The sequence below is a fragment of the Bufo bufo genome, chromosome 8 (assembly GCF_905171765.1).
Source record: "Bufo bufo chromosome 8, aBufBuf1.1, whole genome shotgun sequence".
NCBI classification, from domain to species: domain Eukaryota; kingdom Metazoa; phylum Chordata; class Amphibia; order Anura; family Bufonidae; genus Bufo; species Bufo bufo.
The window spans coordinates 194,958,035-194,975,045 of record NC_053396.1 but is presented as its reverse complement, the minus strand read 5'-3'; the positions used below and the strand labels follow the sequence as shown (position 1 = coordinate 194,975,045).

General features: G+C 45.7%; 1 protein-coding gene across 2 annotated transcripts in view; it reads right to left on the bottom strand.

Annotated features, from left to right (window-relative positions):
• LOC121009561 (synaptosomal-associated protein 25-like) overlaps positions 1–17,011 on the bottom strand; it is a 40,309-nt gene that overhangs the window by 1,057 nt on the left and 22,241 nt on the right. For both annotated transcript variants that reach the window (XM_040442774.1, XM_040442773.1), the window contains exons 5-10: positions 8,384–8,485; positions 6,909–6,950; positions 3,202–3,250; positions 2,540–2,651; positions 629–754; positions 41–185 (exon numbers count right to left, since the gene is read on the bottom strand). In XM_040442774.1, coding sequence (XP_040298708.1) covers positions 41–185; positions 629–754; positions 2,540–2,651; positions 3,202–3,250; positions 6,909–6,950; positions 8,384–8,452 — 543 coding nt within the window. In that variant the 5' untranslated portion in view covers positions 8,453–8,485. The remainder of the gene's footprint in view (positions 1–40; positions 186–628; positions 755–2,539; positions 2,652–3,201; positions 3,251–6,908; positions 6,951–8,383; positions 8,486–17,011) is intronic.

The window sequence follows — 17,011 nt, the reverse complement described above, 5'->3', positions numbered from 1 at the left end:
GTTCTAAATGTATGGTGTATCCCAAGTGTCTCCATCACACCTTCTCCATAATTTTCTCCACTTGTTTGTTCTGGGTATCGATTTCATTCCCAACATCCAGCGCCATGCTGCGGAGATTGCCCAGGATGCTGCCAACTTGGATGAGATTCTCCTCCATTTCATCTTCTCGTGAATCCCTCGTTATCCTACAGCAGAAGAATATCTGTAGGTTAACATATGTGACCTCTTCACTTCGTAAGAAAAGAGTATCCAATGTCTAAACCCAAAAGCGAATTTTGATCAAGAGCAAGAAGCTAAACTGGAACCTATACTCATTAACCTCATAAAATGGGTCCACCTAATGATATTTTGGATTATTGGGTTGTTCCTCTGAATACTCTGGTGGTTTAGTCCTCCGGAGGATCATCTAGGTGACCCGGGTTATGACAACTAATAAGACTTACGAAAGCCCATGAGGTTCAGTGAGGGAAAAGCCCAATTTGTAGATACAGTTGGAGCTGGAGGTTATGACCTGGGTCCTCCGAATCATGGTGGGCCCAATGTATTGAGTAAACCACATGGTAGATGTGGACTGTAGCATGGGAACGGCCTCAGCTATAGAGGACATGGTGAATCTACAATGTTTTACCTGCGGATATAACTTCCGCTCATCATCATCCTTTCCCTTTCATCAGCAACGTGAGAAGGCTGAGCCGAGACAACGTCTTCGTTAGATTTACCCCAGGCAGCTCTGTATGTTGCACTGTTCATCAACCTGAGGGATTAGAAAAGTAAGGAACAGACAGGGAGCTCGATAAGCAACCTTTCAGATGCAACATCATTGATTGTGGATGCACACTGCATACTACAGCTGTCCTCTGCACAAAAAGCATCTTCACCATAACTAAAGCGTCTCCAGGAAACACAGCTGACAGCATCTGGTGAGCAAGAAAGTCAAAGTGGGCTTTCCCATCTCTTCATATCCAGCTGGTATGTTCACCACAGGACACAACATGCCCCCTGCCTAGCATACTAAAATAATTAATACTCTAGTACACTACTGAGAATGACCACTGGGTGGTGCTGCCGAGACTCTAATAATAAGGTATAGCTGTATATGCAGCAGAACTTAATATGTTTAACCCTTTCAGGACCTGGGGATTTCCTGTTTCTGTTTTTTACTCTGTGACTTCCCTAAGCCATAACTTTTTTATTTTTCCTTTCACATAGCCATACGAGGACTTGCTTTTGACAAGTTGTACTTTCTAATGGCACCATTTAATATTGCATACAATTAAGGAACGAATACGAAGCTGGAAAAAAAATTCCAAATGGGGTGGAATTGGGAAAAAAAAACGCAATTCCGACACAGTTCTATGGGTTTTCTTTTTACAGCGTTCACTATGCAGTGAAATTAACCGGTGACCTTCGTTCTCTGGGTCAGTACAATTACGAAGATACCACATGTATAGTTTTTTGTGTGTTTGAATAGGGAAAAAAATAAAAACTTTGGCAAAAATGTAATATCACAGAATATTTTTATAGTTAGATCTATGGAGCTGTGTGAGGGCTCATTTTTTTGCGAGACAATCTGTAGTTTTTATTGATACCATTTTGGTGAATTTTTTATCACCTTTTATTCAATTTCATTTTCCGGTTATGGCATTTATCGTACGGTATCAATACATTTTTATTTTCCTAGTTTGGACATTTTGAGATGTGGCAGTGCCTATTTTTATATTGTTAATTTATTGTTATAATTCTGGAGAAAGGGAGGGTGATTTGAATTTTTATATATATATTTTTTTTATATTTTTTAAAACCTTAGTAAACTATTTTTCAGCCCCTGTAGGGGGATAGAATATGCAATCTTCAGGTCACTTTTAGCTTACATTGCAGCCCTATTGGCTGTTATCCTATGGAGCCTTGCCACCTGTAGGCCACCTAAGGAACTACAGCTCTGATATGCTGGGTTTCTTCAGAGAGACTCTGTGCAGCACAGCGAAAGAACGGCTCCCCTGATCTTCCAGGTTTTCAGTGTTCAGATGCCTTGGTCACATTTGAGGGGTTACATTTCTGTCGTCAGAGTTATCTACGATCGCAGACATTAGCCCTGGGTCTCTACTGTTTAAAACACCTTTAAATCGGTAAGGGTACTTTCACACTTGCGGCCGGACGGATCCGACAGGCTGTTCACCCTGTCGGATCCGTCCTTCCGCTATTTCGCCATGCCGCCGGACCGCCGCTCCGTCCCCATTGACTATAATGGGGACGGGGCGGAGCTCCCGCGCAGTACGGCAGTTCGCGGTGGGAGACCGTCGGACTAAAAAGTCGGAAATGCAGGACTTTTAGTCCGGCGGCCTTTCGCCGTGCACTGCCGCGCTGCGCCGGAGCTCCGCCCCCGTCCCCATTATAGTCAATAGGGACGGAGCGGCAGTCCGGCGACATGGCGAAATAGCGGAGGGACGGATCCGACAGGGTGAACAGCCTGTCGGATCCATCCTACGCTAAGTCACACTAGATAAGTGTTCTGTTCATCCTATTTAACATGGACACTTACCTGTCACAGGAGCAGAGTCCACAGCATTTACCCATGTCTGTTAGGTTCTTTTCCGCTTCTCTCATATCCTGATTAATTTGGTTCAGACCCTTGTCAATCCGCTCCAACTGCTCTGAAGAATATTAAGAGTTTGTTCAGACAGTCAGTTTTATCTCAGGGTTTAGGATTGGGGTAGCCAAAAAATTGGCTGCCAAGTTTTCAAACACGGTCATGGCTCTTACCAATGTAGCAGAGCCGAATATGGTGTTGTGCATACCAAAGGTTACTGTGTCAATGGTGAGCCCCATTGCCTTTGACACTGGATGACGATAACCTACTATTCATAGCAACTGCATTGCATACCTAAAACAATTTGAGACCTGTTTGATCTTTTCTATGGGGTTGGTTCTATTCCATGTCTGACTGGTACAGTCTCATAACTCAGGTGAGATAACATAATTTTGTATGTTTACCTACTTAAACCACAAAAATAAAAGTATCATGACCAATTCAGCTCTGCTACATCTGTATTTTTACAGTAGATGAAATTTACATTTTTACCACTAGATGTCACTGTAAGGTAACGTATATTGTAGCTTAGTAAGCAGCAGTACAGATGAGCCATGTTATATTGCATTCAATGTAGACAGTTATGGGACACGGACAAGCGTTGTCAGTCTTACCTCCCTGCTCATCCAGCATCACTAGGGTCTTTATTCCAGCATCCTTACTCTGTCCCGAAACAGAATTATTGGAAAAACATAAATACCAACGCATAAAAGTTGATAATGTACAGATAGCGGAGCCATGAGACGTAGTACCTTATTCTTAAAGGGGGTTTGAAGGTTACAGATATGAATGACCTATCCTTAGAACAGGTCATCAATATGAGATCGGTGGGGGTCTGACACCCGGCAACCCCTAATGATCAGATGTATGAGATAGCCACCAACTCAAGAACTAACATAGAACGGAGTGGAAGGAGACAAGTGGCCATGTTGGGTAACTGCAGCAAAACTCCCATTCACTTGAATGGGGTAGTTTTATCTGTACCTATATCACTTACAGGGAGAAACAGGGAGGCAGCACTATCTGTGACTGCATCATTTACAGGGAGGCAGTACTATCTGTACCTATATCATTTACAGGGAGGGACACTGAGGCAGTACTATCTATGACTACATCATTTACAGAGAGACAGGGAGGCAGTACTATCTGTACCTACATCATTTACAGAGAGACAGGGAGGCAGCACTATCTGTACCTACATCATTTACAGGGAGGGACACTGAGTCAGTACTATCTGTACATCAGGGCCGTCGTCAGCACCCAGCACACCCGGGAAAGTTCCGGGGCCCACTGCTCCTGGGGGGGGCCCACTGTGCCCGCTCACTCCTGTAGCTGTGTCATGGTCTTCATTAAACTGCCTGTTCTGAATTCTAGGGCAGTATACCCCAGCAATGCAGACAATTTTTGCAGAGTGCACTGCTAGGGTGGGCGGCCCCAGGACTCAGAACAGGGTACATGGAGTTTCCTACCTGGCTAAAGGACCTTCCTGATGTCATCCGCCCATGTGACCAGTGGGGGAGGAGCCTGAGGAGCAGAGAACTGTGTTCCTGTATGGGGAAGAGCCAGGCTGGAGTGTGGTGAGGCCTAGCTGTGTGTCTGTCCGTGTGTGTGTGTGCCCCTGTGTGTGTGTCTGTCCCTGTGTGTGTGTCTATCTAAGGCATTGCTTAGACTCCGTAACACAGTTTAGCCAGTGCCTAATGGGTTCCAGTTTAGACCACCTTCTGGTACATGTTGATAATTCCCTTTTAAACCCCAGTCCATGTCCCCTCAGTACTGGGAATCAGTGAGAGTCATATTAGGTAAGGTAACAAAAGGTTGGAGCATAACTAAAGGTGGAATTCCCTTTTAATGTCCCCTAAAGGTGGCCGCACACATTAGGGTCCATTCGCACTTCCGCAAAATGGGTCTGCATCCGTTCCGCAATTTTGCAGAACGGGTGCGGACCCATTCATTGTCAATGGGGTCGCAAAAGACGCGGACAGCACACAGTGTGCTGTCCTCATCCGCACGTCCGTTCCGCTGCCCCGCAAAAAATATAGAGCATGTCCTATTCTTGTCCGCAGACACGGACAAGATAAGGCATTTCTATTATAGTGCCGGCCATGTGCACTCTGCAAAATGTGGAACGCACATGGCCGGAGTCCGTGTCTTGCGGATCCGCAATTTGCGGACCGCAAAACACTTGCGGACGTGTGAATGGACCCTTAGATAGAAGTTGGTTGACGATCTCACCATCACACAGGTGTCCCTGTGTCTGTATCCCTGTGTGTGTGTTTCTCTCCCTGTGTATCACCATCACCATGCCCACAGTGTTCCTATGTCTTGACGCAGCTGCATCAGGATGTTCTGTGCGGTTCAAGAAGAAGATGGAAGAGGAGACAGCGCCGCCAACATGGAGTCCGTAGGAGAGACATAGGAAGGTACACTAAGGATGCAGGTAACACTAACTACCACATGATCTTTACTAGTGTTATCTGTGGTTTTACATAGGACTGCAGGTAACACTACCACATTATCAGCACTAGTGTTAACTGTGGTTTTACATAGGACTGCAGGTAACACTACTACATTTTCTGTACTCAGATAGCCATGACCGTGTTAGCTGTGCTGTTACATAGGACTGCAGGTGATATCTACTATATAATCTGTACTCAGAGAGTTATCACTGTGGGGCCCACTGAGACTTTATCGCCCAAGGGCCCACAGGAACCTGGAGCCATCCCTGCTGTACATACTTCATTTTCAGAGACAGGAAGGGAGGCAGTAATATCTGTATCTACATGAGAAAAGACACGGAGGCAGTAATATCTGTACCTACTTCATTTACAGGGAGAGACAGGGAGGCAGTACTATCTGTATCTACATAATTTACAGGGAGGCAGCACTATCTGTACCTACATAATTTACAGGAAGAGACAGGGAGGCAGTACTCTCTGAACCTACATAATTTAGAGGGAGAGACAGGGAGGCAGTACTATCTGTACCTACATGAGAAGATACAGGGAAGCAGTACTCTCTGTACCTACATCATTTAGAGGGAGAGACAGGGAGGCAGTACTATCTGTACCTACATGAGAAGATACAGGGAAGCAGTACTATCTGTACCTACATAATTTACAGGGAGAGACAGGGAGGCAGTAATATCTGTACCTACATCATTTACAGGGAGAGACAGGGAGGCAGCACTATCTGTACCAACATAATTTACAGGGAGAGACAGGGAGGCAGTACTATCTGTATCTACATCATTTACAGGGAAGCAGCACTATCTGTAACTACATAATTTACAGGAAGAGACAGGGAGGCAGTACTATCTGTCCCTACACAATTTTTTTTAAAAGGCTTTATTTTTCCATTTTCACAGAACTAAACAAACTTTAAATAGGGCAACAACCCCCTCAACAAGGTGTAACCTCGAACATCACATTCAATTGACAGGCAAGATAATAGGATTAAATATAAATAATATATCTTCAAATGCAAAGGTTGTTAATGTAATTCACATCAGTCATAAAGCAGAATTATTGTCATAAAGTTGAATTGTTTCATTAAAGCCTGTCTCCATTCACACACACATTCATACTGACCTGGACATCTCTAAACTCCTCCAGCCCAATTACATAGTGACCGAGTTTGCACTCAGCCAAATATACAGATTTTCCCAAATTTTTCCGGTATGCCCCTAGCTTCATAAGTTAGCTTATATACTGATAGTGTGGCATTAATAAGCTGGATCCAATGAAACAATGTTGGTTTTTTGGGGGGCTTCCGGTGTAGCAGAATTGACTTTCCCGCATAAAAGTCCCTACGTAATTTAGAGGGAGAGACAGGGAGGCAGTACTATCTGTACCTACATAATTTACAGGGAGAGACAGGGAGGAAGTAATATCTGTACCTACATCCTTTACAGGGAGAGACAGGGAGGCAGCACTATCTGTACCTACATAATTTACAGGGAGAGACAGGGAGGAAGTAATATCTGTACCTACATCCTTTACAGGGAGAGAGGGAGGCAGCACTATCTGTACCTACATAATTTACAGGGAGAGACAGGGAGGAAGTAATATCTGTACCTACATCCTTTACAGGGAGAGACAGGGAGGCAGCACTATCTGTACCTACATAACTTACAGGGAGAGACAGGGAGGCAGTACTATCTGTACCTACATAACTTACAGGGAGAGACAGGGAGGAAGTAATATCTGTACCTACATCCTTTACAGGGAGAGACAGGGAGGAAGTAATATCTGTACCTACATCCTTTACAGGGAGAGACAGGGAGGCAGCACTATCTGTACCTACAACATTTTCCATCTCTTACCTCTTCCACCAGTTGTACCATACGACGTGTAATGTCCAGAGACTATGAGAAAGAATAGACTAGAATGGTTATAACGCTGATAACCGCATAAAGACTTAAAAATACATTTGATAAAACCACAGCCGACCCCAAGTCCCAACCAGCAATGGTCATGCATTTTATTGTCACTTGCCATGGAGGTCCCATTCATTTCTATGGAGAGTGACTCCACACACATGGCCAACTCTCTGTCCTAGCCAGACAGGAAGTAGTCTCGCCCCACCCCCTGTCTAAACTTCTTTCATAAATGTAACACCCTAGAGTTGTGTTACGAAACTCTTTTACCCCGCTACAACCTGTTAAGAGCGTTTACATTGTCATCTAATGTAATTTTACATAATATTCTCACAAATGTGCATTAAAAGCCTTGTTAATTGCATATTGCTATAATTTCCATGTTCACCAGCAGGTGGCAGCAATGTGTTAACAGGGAGTTAAGCCAGTTTAGTGTTTCTGAACTGGAATAGTACATTCCAGTTCAGCTCCCTCTTCTGTGAGCAGAAATGGGCTGCGTCCATATCCTGCCTCATGGGTGGGGAAGGAAGTTAGTTTAGTGTGTGAGACAATTGATCGCCATCCCCAGCCTGAGCCTTGCAGCCTCAGCTGGTAGAAGCAAGCAGCCACCTCCAGTTACAGGAAGAAGCATACCCTGAGACAACAACTGTGAGTACCGTCCAGAGACCCTGGAGAAGCCATATTCCTCCTCAGCTTGTCAGTCCCCAAGACAGCAGAAGATAGATAGTGCAGAAGATAAATTCCTGCCACATGACTAAGCAGACGTCCCTTTCCTGCAAAAGCTCCAGGTACATGATAGAGCAGAAGATATATTCCTGCCACACATTGCCAATACCTGCTGGGACCAAAGACTGTTGCTGTATCTCGCTTGGATGAAAGCTGCAACTAGTAAAGACAAGTTTGAACTTTACCCAAGGTCTGGATCTCAATTACTGCTGCAAATTCCTCTATTACTCCTACTAGCACCACACTAAATTTATTGCAAGTGAGCCAGGATCCAGGAGTCCAGCCGTACCCAGGTAGGAGACACCGTTGACACCATTACCACTACCATACAGAGACATTATACCACTCTGGCATTCCTAAACTGGTACGTGAGTTACAACACCTTAAAGGGTCCTGTGACCGTACCCTGCGCACGCTGCAATTGGCATCACAAACAAAACTATAAACTATCACCTACACCTGACCCAGCCATTGCATATTTTGGCGTCGGAGTGCATACCCTGGTCCAGCTCATTGCATATGCACAAGCACTGGTGAGACACCCCTGTCCTCACGACATGCCTGGAGCTTTTTTTTTAATTATACATGCATAATTCTGTTCCTCTATTATTCCTTCAGGAAATCTATTATTATGCAACCGGGTGTTGCAAGTTGGGTGTGTGTGCTCTTTGAATATAATCTCTGATCCCTCTTACCTCATTAGTGACCTGGTCCACGCGCTTATTCAGCTGTAAATGGTTGTCATACTGGCCCTTATTCTCCATCTTGGGGCCACACAGTCTCGTGTTTCTGGATCACTACAGAGAAGAACAGATAATATTACATTTATCCATCCTTAGTATAAGTGACATCATGCCCAGGGCACCCCTTTTTGTCAACATTCAAGGATACGGGTGTGGCGTCTTTATGAAGCCTTGTGAAGGAATCCCTGCTTTAGAAATGCACTTAAAGGGGTTTTGTAATGTTTAGAAACCCTCCTTCTAAGTTTAAGGCCTCATGCACACGACCGTTGTTGTGTTCCGTGTCTGTTGTTCCGTTTTCCGTGATTTTCTGCGGACCCATTGACTTTCAATGGGTCCGTTGAAAACTTGGATAATGCACCGTTTGTCATCCGCGTCCGTGATCCGTGGTTCCAGTCCGTCAAAAAAATATAACCTGTCCTATTTTTTTCGCGTGAAAAACACAGATGGCACACAAGATTGTCATCCGCGTCCGCGTCCGTTTTTTTCCTATCATTTGCAAGGCAAACTTGACTTAGATTTTTTTTTAACTTTCATGTCGTGTGCATGAGGCCTAATGCTAACTTTTAATCAGTTGTCACTAGGGGGAGCTCATTATATTTACTATACAAGTACAAACGAATGGGATGTGTATAAATTCCTGCAGAGTGAGCTCCCCCTAGTGGTGGCCACAGGCAGACGGAATTTCACAACTGTATAATGTACAGCAGTGGATTTGGAGCCCTCTATCTGCACAAAAAACTACTTCCTGCCTTATATAATTAATTGACAATTTTTGGGGTATTTAGGGAGGTAAAAAAAAACATCTATTTTGCACAGTTTTTTTTGGCCAGCTTTATTCTGAGATGATTACGTAGATAGTAGCCTTTTAATTTCATAGTACTTTTGCAGAATAAAAACATGATTTCCAAGGAAAAACAAAAAACATGTTTGGGGTGGCACTTTTTGAGACCCATACCCATGGACGCTCATTTTTTTCTCGCCATTTTGGTCTACATATAAGGAATTGTTTCATATTTTTTTTCACATTTTTCTATGTTCTATGCCTTTTTAGCTCACGTCATGAAAAATGTATAAATAATTGGGGCCATTTATCAAACTGATGTAAAGTAGAACCGGCTTAGTTGCCCATAGCAACCAATCAGCTTGCACCTTTCATTTTCCAAAGGAGCTGTCCAAAATGAAAATTGGAATCTGATTGGTTGCTATGGGCAACTAAGCCGGTTCTACTTTACATCAGTTTGATAAGTGGCCCCAAATGTGTCGCAGCAGCACTATATAGATATATCTATTTTTTTAAATAACGTTTTATTTAGTTGTTTTGGCAGGGGGGCTTATTTATTTTTAACTAAATGGAACTTTTTTTTTCCCTTGGAGGGGGGCTAGAAGCTCCGATCCTTTGATCACTTATGTAATGCTTTGGAATAGCTTTATTGTGTCAGGGTAAAACGTCCATGGGTGACCTGGGGGCCACAGTGCGGCCCCCGGATGCCTTAGTAAAGTTTCGCCCATCCCCTACTTTCTGCTGCGGTGCCAGGGCAATGGGGCTGAAGGGAAGCAAATGGAGATACGGTAGCTCTAGTATGGAAAGATGGGGATCTGAGAAGAAAATGGGGCTGTATCATATAAAATAGGCAATAATATATGGTCGGGGGGGTCGAGAGGCCCCGAAATGGGCTGATAGGTGGGTGGGCAGAATTTTTGGAATGGGGATTGTGGATGGACAGGGGCACGGATCTGCAATGGAGGTGGGAACTAAAGGGGTAAATGGGAGGACAAGAAATAAATGGGGGGTATAAAGTTGGGGCAGGAATGTAAGGATAAGACACGGTACGTCGTGACATCACATCGTGACATTATGACACAGGGATGACATATCGGACGACATCGCATTACTGTGAGCACGATTAAATAACTTATATCACGGCAGTAACAGCCACTGTGGACATTTCCATATCACAACAGACACCTCCCTCACAATATCGTGACGGAGACAACAGACACCTCACCTGTATCGGCAGAGCAGACGCTCCGTTGCGAGCTCCCAAGTAGTTTCCCGGGTGATTGTGTCTTCAGCTCGAATACGTTGTGATTGGCAACCACGGGAAAGTCGCCAGCCAATAGTTCCTATAGAACGCAGCTGGCTGCCATAGCGACGTCTCAGTAACATCGCCATGGAAACGAGAAAGGGCGGGAATGGACAATGACAGGGGAGCGCGGTGGCTAGTTATCTGCTCATATGCCGGGGGTGGGCTGAAGGGGATTTATATTTAGAAGAGATCATCTTCGGGAGCGATGTCCCCCGCAGATGTCATCCCACAAAAATGTATGGTTTCTTCTTATCCTCCTGCCAGTAAGTTTCTATAGAAAGGACGTGCAGACTGCGACTAGTAATACGGGGTCTCCACCGTGCTTGTCAATAGCGGAGCCAGCTGAGACTCTTGGGGAGTCCCCTCCCTCTGTCAACCCACTTAGGTGCTGAGGTCAATATTGACTGTGGTACTTAAAGGGGTATTCCAAGATTTTAATAAGCATGTCCTATCCTCAGAAAGGGCCATCGATCAGCAGGGGTCCGTCACCCCGCACCCCCATCTGTTCTCCACTACCTCTGTCCATTGTGTAGTGGGTACTGCAGCGCTCCTCCTATTGGAGTGAATGGTAACGAGCTCTGTGCATTGTGTAGTCGGTACTGCAGCGCTGCTCCCATTGAAGTGAATGGCAACCAGCTCTGTGCATTGTGTAGTGGGTACTGCAGCGCTCCTCCCATTGAAGTGAATGGCAACCAGCTCTGTGCATTGTGTAGTGGGTACTGCAGCGCTCCTCCCATTGAAGTGAATGGTAACGAGCTCTGTGCATTGTGTAGTGGGTACTGCAGCGCTGCTCCCATTGGAGTGAATGGTAACCAGCTCTGTGCATTGTGTAGTGGGTACTGCAGCGCTCCTCCTATTGGAGTGAATGGTAATGAGCTCTGTGCATTGTGTAGTGGGTACTGCAGCGCTGCTCCTATTGGAGTGAATGGTAACGAGCTCTGTGCATTGTGTAGTGGGTACTGCAGCGCTGCTCCCATTGAAGTGAATGGCAACCAGCTCTGTGCATTGTGTAGTGGGTACTGCAGCGCTCCTCCCATTGAAGTGAATGGTAACGAGCTCTGTGCATTGTGTAGTGGGTACTGCAGCGCTGCTCCCATTGGAGTGAATGGTAACCAGCTCTGTGCATTGTGTAGGGGGTACTGCAGCGCTCCTCCTATTGGAGTGAATGGTAACGAGCTCTGTGAATTGTGTAGTGGGTACTGCAGCCCTGCTCCTATTGAAGTGAATGGCAATAAGCTCTGTGCATTGTGTAGTGGGTACTGCAGCGCTGCTCCCATTGAAGTGAATGGTAACGAGCTCTGTGCATTGTGTAGTGGGTACTGCAGCGCTGCTCCTATTGAAGTGAATGGTAACCAGCTCTGTCCATTGTGTAGTGGGTACTGCAGCGCTGCTCCCAATGAAGTGAATGGCAACGAGCTCTGTGCATTGTGTAGTGGGTACTGCAGCGCTGCTCCTATTGAAGTGAATGGTAACCAGCTCTGTGCATTGTGTAGGGGGTACTGCAGCGCTCCTCCCATTGAAGTGAATGGCAACCAGCTCTGTGCATTGTGTAGTGGGTACTGCAGCGCTCCTCCCATTGAAGTGAATGGCAACCAGCTCTGTGCATTGTGTAGTGGGTACTGCAGCGCTCCTCCTATTGGAGTGAATGGTAACGAGCTCTGTGCATTGTGTAGTGGGTACTGCAGCGCTGCTCCCATTGAAGTGAATGGTAACCAGCTCTGTGCATTGTGTAGTGGGTACTGCAGCCCTGCTCCCATTGAAGTGAATGGTAACCAGCTCTGTGCATTGTGTAGTGGGTACTGCAGCGCTGCTCCCATTGAAGTGAATGGTAACCAGCTCTGTGCATTGTGTAGTGGGTACTGCAGCGCTGCTCCCATTGAAGTGAATGGTAACGAGCTCTGTCCATTGTGTAGTGGGTACTGCAGCGCTGCTCCCATTGAAGTGAATGGTAACCAGCTCTGTGCATTGTGTAGTGGGTACTGCAGCGCTGCTCCCATTGAAGTGAATGGTGATCAGCTCTGTGCATTGTGTAGTGGGTACTGCAGCGCTGCTCCTATTGGAGTGAATGGTAACCAGCTCTGTGCATTGTGTAGTGGGTACTGCAGCGCTCCTCCCATTGAAGTGAATGGTAACGAGCTCTGTCCATTGTGTAGTGGGTACTGCAGCGCTGCTCCCATTGAAGTGAATGGTAACGAGCTCTGTGCATTGTGTAGTGGGTACTGCAGCGCTGCTCCCATTGAAGTGAATGGTGATCAGCTCTGTGCATTGTGTAGTGGGTACTGCAGCGCTGCTCCCATTGAAGTGAATGGTAACGAGCTCTGTCCATTGTGTAGTGGGTACTGCAGCGCTGCTCCCATTGAAGTGAATGGTAACGAGCTCTGTGCATTGTGTAGTGGGTACTGCAGCGCTGCTCCCATTGAAGTGAATGGTGATCAGCTCTGTGCATTGTGTAGTGGGTACTGCAGCGCTGCTCCCATTGAAGTGAATGGCAACCAGCTCTGTGCATTGTGTAGTGGGTACTGCAGCGCTCCTCCTATTGGAGTGAATGACAACCAGCTCTGTCCATTGTGTAGTGGGTACTGCAGCGCTGCTCCCATTGAAGTGAATGGTGATCACCTCTGTGCATTGTGTAGTGGGTACTGCAGCGCTGCTCCTATTGGAGTGAATGGTGATCAGCTCCATCCACTACACAATGGATGGAGCTTGCACTTCTGGAGCTTGAGCTACTGCCAAGCAAGTAATTGATGGGACTGCAGGGTGTCAGACCCCAAACCTATCAAATAGCGATGGCTTACCCTGGACAACCCCTGGACGAAAATTTGTCCTGGCCGTGTGATGATGTCATGGCTTGGAAAACCCCATTAAAAGGCATCTGTCAGCAGATTAGTACTTATGACACTGGCTGACCTGTTACATGTGCACTTGGCAGCTGAAGGCATCTGTGTTGGTCCCATGTTCATATGTGCCCGCATTGCAGAGAAAATTATGTTTTAATATATGCAAATAAGACTCTTGGAGCAACGGGGGCGTTACCCTTACACCTAGAGGCTTTGCTCTCTATGCAACTGCTGCGCCCTCTGCACTTTGATTGACAGGTCAGTCAGTTTCATAGGAATAAATCTGCCCTTTACCATTTTTCCACTTATGTTTTGCCTAAATTGGTGACATTGTTCTATTCTGATATCTATTAATATTCTATTACGGACCGGCTCACTAACACAGGAGGAGGCAGTAGGCATGGCGGTGGAGGATGTGCCATGGGGCAAAAGGGTCGCATGTACCCATTTCTCGTCTACAAAGCCCTGCTTTTATGTAAATGTTATTTGCAACTGTTTTATATACTATAGTGCTTTAATGGCTCACCATTTTCTATATCTCTGCTAGCTGTCATTGAATGGAAAACTCATAGCCTGCCCTGTTCATGACAGCATGACTATGAATGTCAGGTGTTTATTTTCCACAGTTTCTAACTGGATAATCCGTGCCATGTGAACTATGGCCACGCTTCCCACTGACAACAATGGGAGATGGATTTTGAGCCGATTCCATGTGAATTATGGAGTGGAATACATATGGAAATCCACTCAGAAAACCCACGAGGTGAATATGTATGTTATATAATATATATAAATATTTTAAATATATATTACAAATATATAAACTTTTTGCAATGTTTGGTGTGGATATGTAAATATTTACCCATATGTAATAATACTGATAAATAGCAAATGCTCCTGTTTTGGCTAATCACTGACTGTGTGACTAATAGTGGATACTTTGCAGGGTTACGTTCTTATTAATGAGTTACACCTTTGACCCCATGCTGGGTATAATGACCTCTGACCCCATGCTGGGTATAATGACCTCTGACCCCATGCTGGGTATAATTACCAGATGTTGACTCAGTTACATATTTATTCCCAGAGAATTCTTGTACAGTCACTCAGAATTGAGAAAGCTCGTTGGAAGCACGAGTGAAACGTTTTCAAGAAATCTACAGTACGTCCAGTTGCCTTGATTTATTGTTTACAGATATGAGTTACTGTGTATATCCCACAGCCGCCACTAGATGTCAGTAGTGTGACATCATTTTTAATCCCTTACCACTACCCAATATCAGTAACGAAGCCTGGTTTTGGATTTAACTACTTGCAGACTGCTGGAAGACATGAAACATTCTGTGGGTCTGCATGTAGCTCTGCGTGGACTTTTCTAATGTCCTTCCTGCACACAGATAGTATGGCCAGATGTCAGTGACAGTCAGGCTCCCCATAGAGAAGGCACAGAAAGTTTATCAGTGCCACTATATTCCCAGTTACTGTGTACACAGAGATCATGATGATTCCCATCCTACCAATCACAGGATCACTTGAGGGGGGGGGGGGGGGGACTGCTGGAGTTTCTGGGTTTTAGCAGATCAGGGAGGAAGAAAAAGCCAGATGGAAGGAGAGTGACAGAGGAAAGAGAGAGAGAGAAAGTAGAGAGAGAAGAAGGAGAGAGAGAGAGAGAGAGAGGAAGGAGAGAGAGAGTGGAAGGAGAGAGAGAGAGAGGAAGTAGAGAGAGAAGAAGGAGAGAGAGAGAGAGGAAGTAGAGAGAGAGGAAGGAGAGAGAGTGGAAGGAGAGAGAGAAAGAGAAACTAGAAAGAGAAGGAGAGAGAGTGGAAGGCGAGAGAGAGGAAGTAGAGAGAGAGGAAGGAGAGAGAGGAAGTAGAGAGAGAGGAAAGAGAGAAATGAAGGAGAGAGAGAGTGGAAGGAGAGAGAGAGAGAGAGAGTATGTCACCGACTGAGAGGAACATAAGAAGAGACCCCGAGACTGCTAAATCCCCAACATGGACTCCCCCCCCCCCCCCCCCCTCCCCGTTATATCATCCCCCTGGTTATTTTGAATTTGAGAGAGAGAGAGAGAGAAGTAGAGAGAGAGAGGAAGGAGAGAGAGAGAGAGAGAGGAAGGAGAGAGAGAGAGGAAGGAGAGAGAGACAGGGGGGAAGGAGAGAGAGAGAGGTGAAGGAGAGAGAGGGGTGAAGGAGAGAGAGAGGAAGGAGAGAGAGGTGAAGGAGAGAGAGAGAGAGAGGAAGTAGAGAAAGAGAGAGGAAGGAGAGAGAGAGGTGAAGGAGAGAGAGAGAGAGGAAGTAGAGAGAGAGAGGAAGGAGAGAGAGGTGAAGGAGAGAGGAAAGAGAGAGAGAGAGATATGAAGGAGAGAGAGCTCAAACTACTGGAGAGTGGAATAGGAGGTCATCAAGAGCTCCTATACTGAGAACATCTGCAGTATAGATGAATGGGAAAAGAACAGAGTACTTCCAGCAGGCTCGTGGAGTTAGACAGGGCTGCAGTTTAAGTCCAACTCTGTTCAACATTTACATCAATGAACTGGCTGCAGCCCTAGAATCCTCCTCAGCATCAGGACTGACCCTACATGACACAGAGGTGAAGTTCCTGTTGTATGCAGATGATCTCCTATTACTGTCACCAACAGAGAGAGGCCTACAAGACAGCCTGGAAGTGCTGGAGAAGTACAGTGCGTCATGGGCACTACCCATCAACGCAAAGAAAACAAAGGTCATGGTTTTCCAAAGGAAGAACACAAAAATCAAGAGTTATTCCCTCACACTAAACAGCTGCACTCTTGAGGAGTCCAACTGCTATACATACCTCGGCCTAGATATAAACCAAACAGGAAGCTTCAAGCCAGCCATAGAGGCCCTGAGAGACAAGGCGTGTAGAACCTTCTGCAGCCAGCCAGAACCGCAGGGGGAACACGTGAGGTGCACGGTGGGCCGATGAGGGGCCAAATAATAACAAAGTTCATTGGTTTACTCACGGTTAGCAGAAAGCCTCCCTGGGCTGGCAGCACAGTGTTCAGGAAGACAGCACGAAATCCTCCGGGGAACGCTCTGTGGTAGGGAAGCACCAGCCTAGATGGAGGTTGAGGTGCCTTTGATGGCAGTGGTGTTTAGGGTGCTTGTGGCGGCTGGGTCCCTTGGTGTTATTTGTCGTGACGCCAGTACCGTTAATGGTGGTACAACCAGTTGTAAGAATGAAGTAGACAGTGGTTGGATACAACTGACAACTTTTACTGATGTTGGTTCCAGTTGCGGCATATACATCCAGACAGAATACAGTCCTTTGCAATTTAGAGGAATTCTGTTGATCCACTGTTAATAGGTTTGGCTGGGTTTAGGCTTAGTTTGTGGTTCTGTATAAGTATTTCTGGTAGGTGACTTTGCTTCAGGTCCCTTGTAAACCAGTGTAGTTTGGTGAGGTTGCCTGTAATGCTATAGTATCCTTCACCTGGATTCCCAAAGGTCTTTGATGCCTGGATAGTGGCTTTTATCCTTTGGTTTTTTAGTCTTTCTTTTCTTTGTCCCTTTCTGGACTAGACTTTTACCTGAGCAGAAGTGCTAGATCTGCACTCTCTCAAACTTAATACAAAATTACATGCAATGTGCTAATGCCGTTTTACAGTAATTTTGCAGTTCCCACGTGTCCTGAGTGGG